At 55.4% G+C, this 17,945-nt stretch overlaps 1 protein-coding gene across 1 annotated transcript in view; it reads left to right on the top strand.

Moving 5' to 3' along the window:
* Window positions 1–4,813: 4,813 nt before the first annotated feature.
* NOS1 (nitric oxide synthase 1 (neuronal)) overlaps window positions 4,814–17,945 on the top strand; it is a 40,647-nt gene continuing 27,515 nt past the window's right edge. Inside the window, 2 exon segments of the mRNA XM_009995676.1 lie at window positions 4,814–5,545; window positions 14,551–14,655. Of these exon segments, the coding sequence (XP_009993978.1) occupies window positions 4,814–5,545; window positions 14,551–14,655 (837 nt within the window).

Here is a 17,945-nt window from a genome sequence, read left to right as displayed (position 1 = left end):
GAGGTTGTGGAGTCTCCTTCTCTGGAGACTTTCAAGACGCATCTGGACACGTTCCTGTGTGACCTGCCCTGATGTTCCTGCTGCAGCAGGGGGGGTTGGACCCGATGACCTTCAGAGGTCCCTTCCAACCCCTGTGAAACTATGATCCTATGATTCCTGGGAGGATGTTGGCAAGGTTGGTGGGAGGTGGGTGATTAGGGATGGCTAGGGGAACCCTGTCTGCACATTCTCAGGATGAGAAGGCCCCATCCACAGATCGGAGAGGGCGTTGGTCTGAGCACAGAACTGCTGGCCCGGGGGAGCTGCCAGTGAATCACTTTAATGCTCCATTTTCAGAGGCACAAACAGACAGGTTTACAGTAACTGGGCATATGTTGCATCCCATTGCTCCTCATCAGCTTCACTGACTCTCCATGGGTCCTAAAAATTAAACGGGCATAAATCCATCAGCCCTGGGGGTGTTTTGTTGAAGGCTCTAAATCCCACGAAAACTAATTAAAGAGGACAACTGTGTCCATTTAAAGCTGGCACGTCGAGATGCAAGCCATTACTGCAGTGAAGACAAAGCTCCAAATGGATTTGGGAGGGCAGGGGGGACCCAAGTGCCCATGCCAGAGGGTTGGGGTTGGGTCTATCCAAGCTGCAGCTCCAGGCTGGGAAGAGTTCAGGGGATTGAGCTCCCGAGATTGATTTCTCCTCCGCTTCGCTTTCTAAATCAAATCATCCAATTAACATATGTGCTGGAGTTTGTTTGCTTGCAATGTTATCTAGTGGCTCTAAAAGCTTTTCTTTATTGCTTTTTGCCTGGGCTTGTTTGCTGAGCAAACGCCCCCATGGCTGCTCTGGGGGAGCTTGTTCTGCTGAAGCCTCCGTGGCCTTGGAGAAGCCAAAGCTTCTCGTGATGTTTGTCTGGAGTGCCCTGGCTCCTTTGGGAATTTGAGGCAGTTTTATGCTTTGGAAAGGGGAGGGGAAAATAAGGCAGGGAGCTGGACAGCACTGCCCAGGGGTGTTTGTCCATGGGGTGGTGGATCAGCTCAGGGAGCTGAGCCTGGTTTTGCCAGTGGTCTCGGCCACGTCCTGGCTGCCCTTCAGGGCTGAAATCAGTTTCTAGCCCAGCAGCACTCAGCCCTGCTGGCTGCTCTCGCTGCTTTTAAGGAGTTAGAGCTGTGACACCTGCAGTAGCTTGAAATGTATGACCTGGCAAATGTTCCTGCTGCTCCTGGGCTCCTAAATCCACGGGAGCCCCGGGCAGGGCTGAGCACAGCTCAGGACCCAGGCACCCACCTCCCCCCATGCCCAGGGTTGAATCCTTCAGGTTTCAGCTGAGAGGCAACACAGCCCCAGATGTCCTGGGACACCAAGGGATCTGGTGCTGAGAGCAGCCCTGACCAGTGCTGGGTGTCTGGAAAAGCCTCCCCTGCACTCTCAGGTCTCTCCTGCCACCTCCTCATGCCCTGAACTTCTGCCTCTCCCTCCCATCTCCAGCCTGAGCTCGTGCAAGGTTTTGCAGCCAGCAAAGGGTTGGACTCTGAGATCTCCAGGCTGTTTTCCAGCCTAAATGATTTGATGAAAATGCTTGTCCAGCTCTGCCCCAAAGGAGCAGAAGGCTCAGAGCCAGGCTGCCCTCCACCTCCTCCCCTGCTCCTCACCTTTTGGGTTTTTTTCCTGACCTCCCTCACTCTGGGGAGCAGCTGAGAAAGAGGGAAGAAAAGGCTTGAGTTGAAGAGAGGAGAAAATAAACCCAGAATGAGAAAATAACCTCATGGCCTGCCTTCCAACCACTCCCTGCCTGTTGCAGAGCCCCCAGCTGGGCTGGGGGAGATACCAGCCACTCATCACCCATGGGTGAGGGCTGGGGGCCAGTCACCCACTTGTCTGCAGGGCACACCCTGGTGCCCACCTTGGTCTTGGAGGAAGCCCTGGCTGTGTGCTTAGGAAAAGATCTTATTTTCTCCTCTTCCCCCTGGCAGGGGGTGCTGAGATGTCAGGGGTGGAGATGTTGGGGGTGGAGAACGTTGGGCACCCAGCAATGATGTTCCCCAGGAGCTTGCAGGCTGGAGCTGCAGGTGTGGGACAAATGGTGCAGTTTCTGGAGAAAACCACTGGAAATTGGGCCTGGTGGAAGAAGATTGAGGGACTTTGGGGTTTCTCAGGTTGTTCAGGGTGGATGAGGACCCTTTACAAGTGAGCTCAGCATCACCCCACTCCTCCCAGGCTGGAGGAACCATCTCCTCTGGTTGTGCAGCATCCCCCTGTGGGACCTGCTGGGGACTCTGGTGGTGACAGGGGCTGTGCTGGTTGGTCCCTGAGGGGGCCCTGCCTGAGATGGGCACGATCCAAACACGGATTTCAGTGACTGCAATGGGAGGGGGTTTGTGATCCCAGTGTTACTGGTGAATTATCCAGAGCAAAGAGCAGGGTGGGCCCCTGGGCAGGGAACCCCCAGGCTCTTGCTCTGCTTTCAAAGCCTTGTTTGTCCTGAATTGTTTGTCAATCTAGTCCTGCAGGAGTTGGTGGCTTGTCTGGATGTCAGGGTGACCTGGTTGGCAAGGGGGGGACCAGTGGAGGGGCTGGGGGATGCAGGGGCTGTGCTGGTGGCTGGGCTGCTGGGGGAGGAAAGGGCAGAGCCTGGGCAGGGAGGAGGAAACAGGTCCTGTGGTCTGGAACTGGTACCAAGGAACCTGACAGAGAGCAGAAACACTCAAGCAGGGTCTGACTGTGTCCAGCACTGCTGGTGAAAGCAGGATCTGGCCAGGGAGGGGATGGAGGGGCTGGAAAGGAAGGAGGGTCAGCACCTTCCCTGTAGAAGCAGATCTCTGCTTTCCTGAATCGTCCCTGAAGATGTCACCTTCCCTGAATCCTCCCCAAAGGTGGGACCTTCCCTGAATCCTCCCCAAAGGTGGGACCTTCTCTCCCCAGCTGGGCTGAGGGCCTGGAGATGTCCTGCGCTGCTGTCCCCAGCCCACGAGGTGACACAGCCCCTCTCCCAGGACCTCAAGCCAGGACCACTTGTTGGGAAGCAATCAGGGTTTATGTCACCAGGGTTAATAAGCCCTTGGGGAGGTGACCACCTCCCCAGGTGGCATTTAACCCTTTGCATGCTGCTGCTGCCCTGCAGGGCTGAGTCAGGGCAGGAGAAGGGCCCGAGGGGTTAAACCCATTGCTGGGGCTGTCGGCCTCTAATTGCTTTACTCTTTATTCTCCTGCCCAAAGCCAGCCCGAGGTCAGCAGCCCTCGTCACAGCAGGATTAAAATGCTCAAGTGAGTTAATGCCAGGGCTGGTGTCTCTGCCCTGCTCCTCAGATCCCTGCTTTTCCCAGCCAGGTCCTGGCAGAGGGGAGCTCAGGGTCTGGAGGTGCAGAGGCTGCCCTGGATGTGCTGCCAGGAGCCAGGAGAATGTTTTCCATGGCTTCCAGCCTGCAGGTCTCATGCCCTCTGTGCTTTCCCCCAAATCCAAACTGACAGAAGAAATGAAGGCATCTGCAGCTCAGCTTTGTGCTAAATGTCAGGGCATGGTTCTGGAAGAGCAACCTTCTCCAGAGCATCTAAGAAATGGGAAGGGAACGTGGAGAGACTTTGGGAGCTGAAGTTACCAAACACCAGCGTGGGCATCTTGGAACCAGGGTCCCATCAGGAGTCAATGAGACGTGGCTCCCTGAGCCACACGAGGGCTGTACAAAGTCATGCCCAGCTGGATGAGGTTCCCCTGAGAGCTGGGTAAACTCATGGCACGTCCTCCTCTGGGTGCTTTTCCACCAGCTGCAGCAGTTTGGTGGGGAGCTGCTGGCAGGGCTGGGCCTGGGGGGGGGTCCCTGGGTCAGGATGGAGAGGAGGAGCTGGGGCTGTGGGCCCTTCATCCAGCCTTAAAGCACTTCCCACCATCAGGGCTTTGCTGGAACTGGGGCTGAGGGGAGCTCAGTGTCCTCATGTTGCTGGGGGCTTGTTGAAAGCATCAGAAAGGGCTTGGAGTGACAGCACCTCTGGGATGGGTTTCATCCCAGAGAGGGGCATCTGTCCCCTGGCTGGTCACTGGGATCCATCTCAACCATCAGGTTGTAGGACTCTCTGGAAAACAAGTGGAGACCAGACCCTCAGGGGGCAGAAATCACCACGGGGTGAGCCAGACCCACTCGTGCTGCTGTTTGTGCTGGTGAAGCAGGAGGCTGGGAGCCCAGCTGCCCAGCAGCTCCTTCCCAGGGCTGCCCCCTGCTCTCTCCCCCTCCTTTCCCAGCCCCCACCAAACAGATGCTGCTGCTTTTCAGAGGGAACCAAGGTGAGAGTTCTGGGAGGCTCAGCCTGTCTCCCCAGGGCAGCCTGGGGGTGACACCTGGGGGGGCTGTGATGGGCTGAGCCTGCTTCAAACCTGCCTTGTCTCACTTCTCTTCCTCCTTTGTCATGTTGCTGTTGTTTTTTTTCCCCTTCTCTTCCAGCTAAAGCCACCACTGGAGTGTTTGCTGGGATGCTGGTGACACCAGTGCCCTCCTCTGCCCCGCGCAGGACCAGAGCCTGACCAGCAGCTGGCATGTTGCCCCCTCCAGCTCCTGCAATGCCCAGTCCTGCCAGGAGCCTTCCTCTCCACTGGTGACCCCCCCCCTGGGCTGCATTTTGGGAGCCAGGCAGCAGGGACATGCTGCAGACAGCCAGGCTGCAGCCCCAGCCCACGGGAGGTTTGCAGTGAAACCCATCCCTTCCATCCCCAAGAGTCACCCCATCCCCTCCCCAGCTTGGAGCAACATCTCCAGGGGTGAATTTCTCCACCTTCAAGAGGGTGTGGAGGTCCTGGTCCTGCAGGCTGGAAGAGGTGGGGGCTGCCATGGAAGAGAATGTGTTCAGTGTGCAGCAGATCCAGCCCAACGTCATCTCGGTGAGGCTCTTCAAGCGCAAGGTGGGCGGCCTGGGTTTCCTGGTGAAGGAGAGGGTCAGCAAACCCCCTGTCATCATCTCCGACCTGATCCGGGGAGGGGCTGCAGAGCAGAGTGGCCTCATCCAGGCTGGAGACATCATTTTAGCAGTCAATGGCAGGCCCCTGGTGGACACCAGCTACGAGAGCGCGCTGGAGATCCTGAGAAGCGTCGCTTCCGAGACGTACGTGGTTCTGATCCTGCGGGGCCCCGAGGGCTTCACCACTCACCTGGAGACCACTTTTGCAGGCGACGGGACCCCCAAAACCATCCGTGTCACCAGACCCCTCTGCCCGACCCCCAAGGTGGTCGACTTGTCCAACCCCAGCCCGCACGGCAAAGAGCAGCCGGCGCCGACCGCCCCGCGCGCCATGGGCTCCCTGTGGACAAGGGAGGTGGGGAGGGAGGTGGAGCCCATGGTCCACCTCAATGGGGTAGTCACCAGCAGCAAAGGGCAGGATGCTGGGAAGGGGAAGGAGGGGGCTCGTGGTCACCCTTGCCTGAATGGTGGGGTGGAGGACAATGAACTGCTCAAAGAAATCGAGCCCATCCTGGATCTGCTGAAGAGCAGCAGTAAGGACAGCGATGGAGATGCACCCTCCAAGGTAGAGACAAGGGATATAGAAGTCCAGGTGGACTGGTAGGTCCCTAAATACCTATTTCTTTGTTGTTATTTTTAATATTTGGTGAAATGTGTTGGTTTGGGCTGCTCGGTGTGGTTGGTTCAGGTGTGGGTGGGCACCTCTCCAGAAGGGGTTGTTGTCTGAGGTGGTGGGAGGGAGGTGGAGAGGAAGGGCTGCAAAGCAAAAAAAAAAGGTGAGGGGAAGAAGATGGTGAAGGGAAGAGAAAATAATTGAAAAATGGGGAGTAGATGGTGGAAGGAAGGGGAGATGTGAGTGTGGGAGGTGGGGCAGACAGCAGGAGTCACATCTCGTGGGAGGTGGAGCTATGAGATCTGGTGGATCCCGAGCTGGGTTGGGATTTCTGTGCTGTGTTTGGAATCTCATTTGTTGTACGTTTAAACAAAATCCCCTGCCTCAGTTTCCTCACCTGTGAAAGCAGATTTCTGGCATTGGCTGCCCTTGCTATTCTGTTTTGATGCCCAAGAGGAAGAAAGGTCTGAGCTTCCCAGGAGAAAGGAGGTTCAAAACCTTCTGTGCTTTTAGCTGTGAGGGTCTGGCTTTGGGGAGGGGAGAGAGGAGCTCCAGGCAGCCAAGGGGACCTCTGTGTGAGGCAACCTGCCTTGGGTGCTCCTGTCTCCTGGGAAGAGGGGGATGTTGCCCATGGAGAGCTCAGGAACAGCCCATCCCCTGTTGAAACCCACCAGCAGAGCTGCCTGATGGACCCTCTGCTGCTTCTTGACCTGGGTAATTATTGCCACCCACAGGTAGAAGGAGGATGGGGCTTCTTGAGGGGGGTGAAGTCCCATCACGTGGGTGGGACAACTTCATGCCCAATATCTCCCTCTGCACAGGGCCAGGGGTGTGTGGTGTTGCCCCCCTGACCTTCCTGGGCACTTCCCTGAGGTGCAGGGGGAGCAGTTCCCTGCAGCCCATCCTGCTTGGCCAGAACCCCCTTGGGAGCTCCTACTTTTGGTGCTGGTTCCTTCACCTCTTGGTTCTTTATTACCCATCACAAGTCATTTTTCCTGTTGCCTTTCCCCAAGTCCCTGACCACATCTGAGCAGTGGCAGGGGCTGGAGCAGGTTCTGGCTGCTCTTGGTCACTGATGGGCTGGGCTTTTTAGGAGGGTTCACTGAAGCTGATGATCTGAGTTCAGCAACCTGGGATCTGTACCTTCCCGTTCCCTTGTTCCACCTGATTCCTTAAAGAGGGGGAAAATAATTTCAAAATAAGAGATTTGTTTGATCTGAAGGAGAGGGCCAAGGCAGAGCTGGTGGCTGCAGAGGAGCAGGATTTCTGGTATCCATCAATTGAGGGAATGCAGGCAGAGAAGTGTGGGCAGCAGGGCCAGGGGGGGATCCTGCCCCTCTGCTCTGCTCAGAGCCCCCCTGGAGTGATGTGTCCAGCTCTGGGGCCCTCAGCACAGGGAAGATCTAGAGCTGTTGGAGAGGGGCCAGAGAAGGGCCAAGGTGCTCCAAGGGCTGGAGCAGCTCTGGAGCCAGGCTGGGAGAGTTGGGGTGTTCAGCCTGGAGAAGAGAAGGCTCCAGGGAGACCTGAGAGCAGCTTCCAGTGCCTGAAGGGGCTCCAGGAAAGCTGGGGAGGGACTTTTCAACAGATCAGACAGTGACAGGACCAGGGGTGATGGTTTTAAACTGAGAGAGGGGAGATTGAGGTGAGAGATGAGGAAGAAATTCTCCACTCTCAGGGTGGGGAGGAACTGGGATGGGCTGCCCAGGGAGGCTGTTGATGCCCCATCCCTGGAGGGTTTTAAGGCCAGGTTGGAGGAGGTTTGTGCCACCTGGTCTGGTGGTTCCTGCTCATGGCAGGGGGGCTGGAGCTGGGTGAGCTTTGAGGTCCCTTCCAACCTGGATGATTCTATGATTTCACTAGTGGCTCCTGAGCCTGGGCTGAGCTCCTCATTGCTCCCAGCACAACCCAACACCCACGCTGCTTGTTTCCCATTTTCTGGGTTTGTTTCTCTTTCATGTTGGTAGGTTTTGTGCTGTTGCTTCTGCTCCCTCCCAAGTTGTGTTTGTCCCATGGAAGACACGGTCGCCCCAAGCCCGTCGGGGTGGTCACAGGGAATCAGAGGAACAAAAACCAGCTCATCTGGGGGCTGGTGGTGGGTGGGAAACATCTAATGAGGAGTGGTGAGATGGGTCATGCCTGGGGACATCCCTTCCTGATGTCCTCTGAGTCTCAGCACCTTTGAATGCTTCTGAAACCCTCGTGTTTGGTCCCTGCTGCGCAAGAAGAGGTGATTTAACCCCTTGAGCAACCAAAGAACTAAGACCTTGAAGGGGTTGTGCTTGACCCCAGGTCCAACAAAATGCAGAGGGGGGCTTTAACAATCTCCCCTGTCCTTCTGTTTGTGCTAAAACTGCTGCAGTGGAGCTGGGGGAACAGTTTGGGGAAGCCCCCAGAGGGACACAATCCCAAGTGGTGGCACAAAGCACAGACTCACCCCTCAAACTGTCCCCCCCAGTGTCCCCATCCCATCAACTGCTGGTTCTCCAAGGAAATTCTACTCCTGCTGGGGGAAAGGATGAAAAATGTGGTGTTTTTTTCTTTCTTGGAGGAGTCTGTTTTGCTCGTAAAGAGATTAAACTGAAACACTTGGAACCCACTTAAACTGAAGGACCTCAAACCAGGAGCTGCTTCACCCAAACTCCACTCACTTTATTTTTCAATGTTCTTTTAAAAACCCCACTAATCCATGTACCTTGGGACTGAAAATCCATCTTTTTGTGTGAAAATGAGTCTTCAATCTTCTGCTTGATGAAAAAGCTGCAGCTTTGCCCTTGCAAGGAGGGCTCTGTATGAGGGAGAAGACCTGAGCTGGAGGGGAGAGATGTGGGGAAGGAGATAAACTGCAGGGAAAATGTTGGAGAGCAGCTCTGCAGGGTAAAGGGCACCTCTCAGCCACCTCTCCTCCCACTCCTGAGATGTGTTGGAGATGATTCATCTCCTCTGTTTGGTCTCAGACAGAGCTGGGGCATTGTGAAGGTCTGGTCTGCAAGTTTTCTTGGTCCATAGAAGTGCAGAAAGGTCAGGCAGCAATGGGGAGCAGACAAGCATGGAGACTGTTGGTAGATGCTAAAGAAATGCCCCCCAAAAATATAAAGGAAGGAAGATTGATGGGGTTGATGCAGCTCTGAGGCTGTAGGCTGGGACTTCTCCTGGCCTGGGGAGAGTGAGCAAAGCTGGCATCAGTCAAAACAGGACTAGAGCTCCACCTTGAATCCAGGAAGCTACAAAGTTGAGCTCAATCCCTCCTGGACTGCTTGACCACTGATCCAGCTGGAGCTGCTGGTCATCAGGACCTGCTCTGTCTCACTCTTCTCCTGGTGCTGCCCTTGTCACAGCCAGTCTGGCTGGCCAGAGCTGGGACAGCTTTCCCAGGGCAGAGGAATGGGACAACTCCAAGGTTGTTCCCAAGGAGCCAACCCCTTCTTGTTCAAGGTGGGCTTTGCCAAAAGCTGTTCCAATCACACCTGATGCTTTGGGCTTCCAGCCTGTGGCACCTGCAGAGCAAACTGGAAACTGGGATGTTTGCATGGAGGGGCAAAAGATCAGTTCATCTCCATCCCTGCAAGCAATCCCTGGGGGAAGTTGTCCCTGCAAGGACCTGGATTGTGCTCCTTGCTGATTTCCAGCTGCAAAGTGCCTGAGGTCCAAGGGATGGGCTGTGAGCAGAGCTGAATCTCTGCTCCTCAGCTCAAGCCATTTGTGGGGAAGTCGATCATAAATCCGAGCCCAGACGTGGGGCACAAGGTATGATGAGAGCTGGCAGTTCTGCCACAGGGCTCACCAGGGGCTAGAAAACAAAAATAGAGCTTGATTCACTCCCTGCCAGCTAACCTAGGTCTGCTTTTCCCTCTGAGCTCTACAGAGATTGTCATGTCCCATCTTCCCTCCCTCTCCCCCCACCCCCTGCCATCGAGTTGCCAGTATTTATTTTTCTCCTCAGGTCTATTCCACAACATGAGCAGCATGATGGAAACATGGCAGGGTTGGTCCAAACAATTCAAAAAAGCAGCATCAGCAGCCCTGAGAAGGGGGGTTGTGCTGAGAGCAGGAGTTCTGTTCCTGCAGGGTTTCAGGGTTTCAGGCTCCATCCTGCAATGGAACAAACCCCCTAATTTTTCAGCTCTGGAAGAGCAAATTCTCTTCCTCCCACCTCCTTTGCTGCCATGAAAAAAAATCTCTTTCTGTGGCTCCAAACATTTCATTTGCATTTCTGATGTCTTCATTATGCTCCACTTGGACATGAAACTTCCCTGAGATGCTGGTGTTGCTGCTGCTCCACATGACAGTTTTTGCCAAGTTGGCAGTGACCAACCCTCCCCTTCTCCCTCAGGACATTCTTCTTCCTCATCACTGACTACATCAGAGAGGCATTTTGTGCCTCCAAACAACACATTCCACCTAAATATCCCCCCTGTGAAGCCCTCTTGGACCAGTTTCCCAAGCACCCTTTGTCCACTCATCCTGCTGCCTGAATTCCATGGGTTAGTTCTTCTCGTGGCCTCTTGTGCTCTCTGGGCAGATCTGAACCCCACTCATTCCTTGGCTCATTGGTTTCTAATCCCAGCTCTGACCTCAGGGTACAGGACCTTCTCCAAGCCATGTCTTGTGCTTGTCAATGAGGCTGTTGTCCCCAAGCTCCTCTCCCACATTTAGACATGAGGAGGGAATTCTTTGCTGTGAGGGTGGTGAGAGCCTGGCCCAGGTTGCCCAGAGAAGCTGTGGCTGCCCCATCCCTGGCAGTGTTGAAGGGCATGTTGGATGGCGCTTGGAGCAACCTAGGCAGGTGGGAGGTGTCCCTGCCCATGCAGGGGGTTGGATCTGGATGGTCTCTAAGGTCTCTTCCAACCCAAACCAGACTATGAGTCTATGACTTAGGAAATGGTTTCTTGCTTTCATTACTCTGCAGCTGCCTGCTCCAGGCATGCTGGTGTCACTGCCTGCTCCAGAGAGCTCATCCCATCCTTTGGAGTTATTCCTTCAGGTTGCAGCATTCCAAATTCCTTCCTGACCTCTGGTCTACTCCTGAAAATTCCAGCTCCTGCCTCATCCCTTCTCCTGCCCCTCCCTTGAGCCCTGTTCCTGTGCCAGCCCTTGCCAGGAACCTGCAGCCACCACCCCTTCCAAAGCTGCTCCAGGGACACAAAAGCAAGGAATTATTAACTCCTCAGGATGCAGTGCCTTCTGGAGCACAGTTTTCCTTGTGGCAAAGGAAAGATGGAGCCTCCAGCCACCTCCAGGGCCACACAGGAGAGGAGAAGATAAAAAAGAAGGAACTTCTCTGGCGAAGCTCAGAGGGAGCAGGACGTGTCCGTGTGTCCCACACAGCCCTGAGCTCAAGAATAGAGATTTCAGCCACTGGGACAAGGACCCAAGGGGTCTGTCCCTACAGTCACAGCACTGGGGGCTGCTGTTGGCTCCCCAGCATGGAAGGGTGGGCATGGACAACCTCACCAGCTCATCCCAAGCTGTCCCTGGGGAGGACAGCACCTCCTGGCATCGCTCATCCCAGCTGGAGAACTCGAGCCAGGCAGATGCAGAGGAGCAAAAAGTGACAGACTTTATTTTTGTTGTGGTGGTTTGTTTTTTTTCTTCCTTTCCTTTTGGAAAAGCTTTGGAGAAATTTCTCAAAGGGCTGTCTCAGCAACTTCCCTTCTGCCTCATCCCTGGGAGCATTGCAACATCATCAGATTAGTCAAAAGAAACCAGTGGTGCCTCTCGTGTCTCCAAGCAGCCAGATGCTCCACCCGAGGTGAGGCAGCATCCAAGGGGGGAGGGCAGGGATCCTCTGTCTCTTTTTAACCACCACATTTGGCTTGCAGAGCAGAAGATGAGCTCAAACTGGGTCTCTTCCCAAAGGGAGGTGATTCAAGAGTGATAGTGTTGGAGGGATCTGGCTGCAGGAGCAGGTCAGAGAGGGATCTCTGGATCCTTGGGCCCATCAGCCAAACAAGCATCTCCAAGCACTGGTTCCAACACCTCCAAGACACTAATGTGGGGACTTTAAAAGTCTGATTGTTGAATGGGCAGGATTTCTTCAAAGGCTGCTAGGAACCCAGCCTGGCTGCCTCAACCCCCCACCTGGGGGATCACACCCTCCCCATCACCCACCAGACACCCCTTTGGGTTCTCCTGTGCTGGGGAACTTCTGGAAGTCTGGAGGCTGAGCTGGGGTTGGGTGTTCAGGCCACCCTGCCAGGCTCTGGGAGTGTTGAGTGATGGCCTCATGTGAACAGGTCACCCTGTGCCTCTGCTGGTGCCAGGGGAAGCCAAGTCAAGAGAGGAAACCAAGTGACCCCAGAGCCCCCACTCCTGCCCCAGCTGGAACACAGAGCAGGCACAAGAAACAGGCAGGAAATATTTGCAAAATGAAGCAATTTCATTTGTTTTGAATTGCCAGCCTCCATCCCCCACCCCATCTGGGGGGAGGCTGTGCCTGCTCTGAATGGGCTTTGTTTTTTCTCTCCCTGCCTCTCTCCAAAAGGCAGAGCCAGATATTTCTAGGAAGCCTGATCCTGGGGAGGTCTGGGCAGGGCCAGGCAACCCCAGCCTGCCCTGGGACCCACCTCCTCAGCCCACACAAACCCAGAGGAGCAGAGAATGGTTTGAGTTGGAAGGAACTTAAAGATCATCTAGATCCAACCCCCCTGCATGGGCAGGGACACCTCCCACCAGCCCAGGTTGCTCCAAGCCCCATCCAACCTGCCCTTCAACACTGCCAGGGATGGGGCAGCCACAGCTTCCCTGGGCAACCTGGGCCAGGCTCTCACCACCCTCACAGCAAAGAATTCCCTCCTCATGTCCAACCTCAATCTCCCCTCTGCCAGTTTGAAGCCATTCCCCCTTCTTCCATCATGCCTACCTGGACTTCACTGCTCCTCAGGCCAGGAGACCCTGCTGCTGGGTGGTGGTGGGAACAGGACCCCCCTCCAGCAACACTTGGACTACACAAAGTAGCCAACTACAGGGGTGACTTCATTCAAGCATCTGCTCCTTCTCCTGCTGCTGGCAGAGGTATCAGCCCTTCTGGCCTTGCTGATATGGAGGCAGTGGGATGACATGTCCAACCTCCAGGCTGAGACCTGCTGCTGCTGCTGGAGGATGGATGGATGGATGGATGGATGGATGGATGGATGGATGGATGGATGGATGGATGGATGGATGGATGGATGGATGGATGGATGGATGGATGGATGGATGGATGGATGGATGGATGGATGGATGGATGGATGGATGGATGGATGGATGGATGGATGGATGGATGGATGGATGGATGGATGGATGGATGGATGGATGGATGGATGGATGGATGGATGGATGGATGGATGGATGGATGGATGGATGGATGGATGGATGGATGGATGGATGGATGGATGGATGGATGGAGGGATGGATGGATGGATGGATTCCTCTTCTGAGCTTTCCTCATGCCAGAGATGCCCATGTAGATGGGTTTGCAAACACCTTCCTGGAAGCAGCAGGTCGTGCCAGGCTCCTCCAGGTGTATCTCAGAGGCATTTGGGAGGTGCCTGTGGGATGTCTGGCACTCTGGGATCCTGGCCCAAGGTGTGTGCCCCTGGAGATCTGCCATGGTCCCTCGGAAGGCAGATTCCCCCTGCCAAGTCCCAGGCAGTGGGAAAGTTGAGGGATTTCTTCTATTGCCTTCAGAATTTAGTGCTTGTGTCTTGGTTTTGGGCTACTTATGGGGAGCAGCTCGTTGGGGTTCATCAGCTACAAGAGGTGGCTCATTTCATGTGCCCAGCAGGTCCATGTTGACCTGTTTCCACTCCCCCTGATATGATGGGCTTCAGGGCAAGAGGACAGGGATGTGCAGCCCTGGAAATCAATGTTCTCTAGGAGGTTTAATAGCTGGTCTTGACTTAAGAGGAAAAGCCAGATCTGTTGAATTTCATCCTGCTAATTCTCCACCTTCCTGCTGGGAATTCTCTAGATGGAGGAAGGCTGGACATGTTGAGAACCTGAGGTTCCCTTTGGATGGGCTGGAGAAGGGCAGAGTGTTTGGTTCCTGATTGTCCCCAGCCCTGGGACCTTCAGAGTCCTCCTGGCAGTAGCAGAGCACCAGGACCTGTTGTCTTTGGCTGCTGGTGTGATGGGTGGAGTTCCTGGTTGTTTATCTGATTGAAGCCCTTCCAACTATTTGTAGGAGCCAAGTCACAGAAGAAGAGGTTCCTTTTCTCATGTGTGGAGGAGGGAGGTGGACAGGACATCAAAACCCCCCTAAAACCTTCCCTGATGCCAACTGCTCCTCCTCTCTTGCACCAAACTGGCCACTTCCACCCTAAGGCAACCCAGGTTGGGAAGGTGTCCAGGTCACCAGCCTCTCAGTGCAGGGCAGGGGGGACACCCTCAGCCCCCCACCCCTGCCAGTGTCCCAGCTCCAGGAGGACAATCCCCCAGTTGGCTTGAGGATCATCACTCACACTTTGCCAGCACTTGCAGCAGCTTAAAGGTCAGGAAGAGAAGAGAGAAATGTCTCTTCCCTCCTGGGAGCCACATCTTTTGCCTTGGGTTTGTTTTCTTCTCCTCTGCTCATAAAACCCAAGCTGCTCTGCCAACCTGGAGGGTCTTTCCAGGGGGGGTTTTCCATGAGGTTGTGCCACAAGGTCTTGCAGCTGGAGGTGTGTGCAGCTCTCCTGTCCCCAGCTCCCTGCTTGCTTTTGCAGGGGTATTTTTTGGGGGGGAGCAGAAGGTCTGGTGTGCAAGCCCAGGTGAAGCAGTGTTGGGGCAGGGGTCTCCTGTCAGTTTTGCAGGCACTGTGTTCCAAGTTGCCCTGGTGTTTGTGTTCCCCTCACCACTGTGACCCATCACCTCAACCCAGCGTTTCCTCCCAACCCTCAGGGTTACCTGTGAGTTCCCAGCCCTGTGGGAAGCAGCTGGAGCAGGTCCTGGAGGCTTCACTCCAGCCCTGTGGTCCCCAGCACTGACCCCCAAATGGTGTTTAACCCTTCAGTTTCAGGGAAGGGGAAAACAAACCTCAGAAAGCCCTCCCACCTCAGATGGAGAACGACCGTGTCCTGGGTGACCTGTGGGGGAAGAGCAACGTGCCCGTGGTCCTGAACAACCCCTACTCTGAAGCAGAGCAGGTAAGAGCTCATGGCTTGGTCTGCTTTGGGTGGGGAGGGGGTTTAGGGGTATGTGACCCATTCTGGGGAGCTCACACACCACGGAGAAGCTGCAAGAACAACCTGCACTGTCCTGAAGACCTTTGATCCCAAGGAGTCGATGGGGTGTAGAGCCAACTTGGTCCAGAAGCTGAATTCCTTGTGGTTCAGGCAGGACATAGGTCACTGGAAAACAATGTCCTTCATCCAGCAGGCCAGAGTAGGACAGGAGCAGAGCCAGGAACCAGGACTCTGAAACCTCTCCCTGCTCTGATGTCCCTTTTGGTGGCAAAAAGCCAAATCCCATCGTTCAAGTCGTTTAGCTCCACAGGGTGGTGATTCAACAGGGCACTTCAGAGGAGATGTTGCACGGTGCCTTTTCATCTCCTCACGCTCCACAGACATCAATCCTCAGGCTTCCCTGCCAAGAGTGGATGAGCTCCACGCCTGCAGCAAAGCCAGAGACCTAAGGCAGCCCCTGCCAGGCCACGAAGGGCTCCTCAGGGCAGACACACCATGTGTGAGCACTGCCAAGCCTGCCCAAGCAAGCATCTCTCCTTGATGGGATTAACCAGGGAAGGACACAGGGGACCAGTCTGGGGACCATTTGGGCTCCTTGTCCCAGCAGAGCTCTCAGGGTGACGTGGTAAGGACTGTTTTCCAAGGGAGAGGGGGATTTAGTGGCCATGGGAAGACTTGTGAGAAAAGCAGGGTTTCCTCAGCTCTGGAATGATACCTCTGGCTGGTGCCTCCTCCCAGCTCCAAGGGGCTGTGTCCTCATTGCCATGGCACAGGCAGAGTGTGGCAGGGTGGGTGACATTCAGGGTGTAGTTGCCACCCAGATGTTGAGCCTGGCCCAGCAGTGTCCAGCAGCAGCTCCCAGGCCAGGGCTCTGCCAGGGGATGCTCTCCCATTTCATGGGCATCTCTCAAGATGCCAGAAGCAGGGGTGGGGTCCCATGAGGTGACATGGTCCCTTCATGCCCATGGAGGTGACATGGGCTTGGCTGTGGTGGTTTAACTCTCCTTCCCCCTGTGCCAGGAAGGTTGTTGTTCCTCATAGAATGGTTTGGATTGGAAGGGACCTTAACAATCATTGAATTCCACCCCCCCTGCACTGGCAGGGACACCTCCCACTAGATCAGGTGGCTCATCCAACCTGGCCTTGAACACCTCCAGGGCTGGGGCTTGGAATTGTTCTCCTGGGAGTCCTGAGCAGGAAGATATTCACGTGCACTTGTGCAGCACCCACGGTGTTGGAGGCTCACGGGACACCTGAGACCCACCACGTGGGTGCTGATGCACCCACTCGGGGTGCCCGAGACCCTCCTGACCACGCCAGACTTGCTGCATGGTTTTAACCAACCCACTTGGGTGCTCAGAAGCAACTGGGAGCAACTTCCACCCTCCCTTTGCCTGACCTGCAGCCTGGTCCTCCAGCAGCCCAGCCACCCCCGTGGTGGGTCCCACCTCCAGCAGCACACACAGGCTGCTGTGTCCAAGAGCTGCACCACACTTCCCTCAGCTGCTGGAGAGATGTCCCCAGGCAGCCCCAAGGCCCTCCATGCAGTTAACACACTCTGGCAGGTCTCAGGAGCCTGTTTTGCCCAAGGACAGGTCACTGCTCGGGTCCCTTTGCCCCAGGTTTGGACAGAGATGGTTCCTCCCTCCTCTGCAAAGCTCTTTGCACGGACGTGCCTGTTCCTACAAGCACTTTCTAACCTTCTGTGTTCAGAGCTTAACTCCTCTCTGTGGTGGGGCTGCCAAAACCCCCTGCTCTTAAGCTGCTATTAAACCCTTTAATACTTTTCTCACTAGCTGTGCAGCTTGTGTTTGATCCTTCTGATCCCCAGATGGGTTTGCCTGCTCTTCTGCTATGTGACCCATTCTGGGGAGCTCACACACCACGGAGAAGCTGCAAGAACAACCTGCACTGTCCTGAAGACCTTTGATCCCAAGGAGTCGATGGGGTGTAGAGCCAACTTGGTCCAGAAGCTGAATTCCTTGTGGTTCAGGCAGGACATAGGTCACTGGAAAACAATGTCCTTCATCCAGCAGGCCAGAGTAGGACAGGAGCAGAGCCAGGAACCAGGACTCTGAAACCTCTCCCTGCTCTGATGTCCCTTTTGGTGGCAAAAAGCCAAATCCCATCGTTCAAGTCGTTTAGCTCCACAGGGTGGTGATTCAACAGGGCACTTCAGAGGAGATGTTGCACGGTGCCTTTTCATCTCCTCACGCTCCACAGACATCAATCCTCAGGCTTCCCTGCCAAGAGTGGATGAGCTCCACGCCTGCAGCAAAGCCAGAGACCTAAGGCAGCCCCTGCCAGGCCACGAAGGGCTCCTCAGGGCAGACACACCATGTGTGAGCACTGCCAAGCCTGCCCAAGCAAGCATCTCTCCTTGATGGGATTAACCAGGGAAGGACACAGGGGACCAGTCTGGGGACCATTTGGGCTCCTTGTCCCAGCAGAGCTCTCAGGGTGACGTGGTAAGGACTGTTTTCCAAGGGAGAGGGGGATTTAGTGGCCATGGGAAGACTTGTGAGAAAAGCAGGGTTTCCTCAGCTCTGGAATGATACCTCTGGCTGGTGCCTCCTCCCAGCTCCAAGGGGCTGTGTCCTCACTGCCATGGCACAGGCAGAGTGTGGCAGGGTGGGTGACATTCAGGGTGTAGTTGCCACCCAGATGTTGAGCCTGGCCCAGCAGTGTCCAGCAGCAGCTCCCAGGCCAGGGCTCTGCCAGGGGATGCTCTCCCATTTCATGGGCATCTCTCAAGATGCCAGAAGCAGGGGTGGGGTCCCATGAGGTGACATGGTCCCTTCATGCCCATGGAGGTGACATGGGCTTGGCTGTGGTGGTTTAACTCTCCTTCCCCCTGTGCCAGGAAGGTTGTTGTTCCTCATAGAATGGTTTGGATTGGAAGGGACCTTAACAATCATTGAATTCCACCCCCCCTGCACTGGCAGGGACACCTCCCACTAGATCAGGTGGCTCATCCAACCTGGCCTTGAACACCTCCAGGGCTGGGGCTTGGAATTGTTCTCCTGGGAGTCCTGAGCAGGAAGATATTCACGTGCACTTGTGCAGCACCCACGGTGTTGGAGGCTCACGGGACACCTGAGACCCACCACGTGGGTGCTGATGCACCCACTCGGGGTGCCCGAGACCCTCCTGACCACGCCAGACTTGCTGCATGGTTTTAACCAACCCACTTGGGTGCTCAGAAGCAACTGGGAGCAACTTCCACCCTCCCTTTGCCTGACCTGCAGCCT

This window comes from Chaetura pelagica, unplaced genomic scaffold, assembly GCF_000747805.2.
Source record: "Chaetura pelagica isolate M959 unplaced genomic scaffold, ChaPel_1.0 scaffold254, whole genome shotgun sequence".
Lineage (NCBI taxonomy): Eukaryota > Metazoa > Chordata > Aves > Apodiformes > Apodidae > Chaetura > Chaetura pelagica.
Note: the sequence above shows the minus strand (reverse complement) of the source record. Positions and strands in the feature narration are given on the sequence as shown.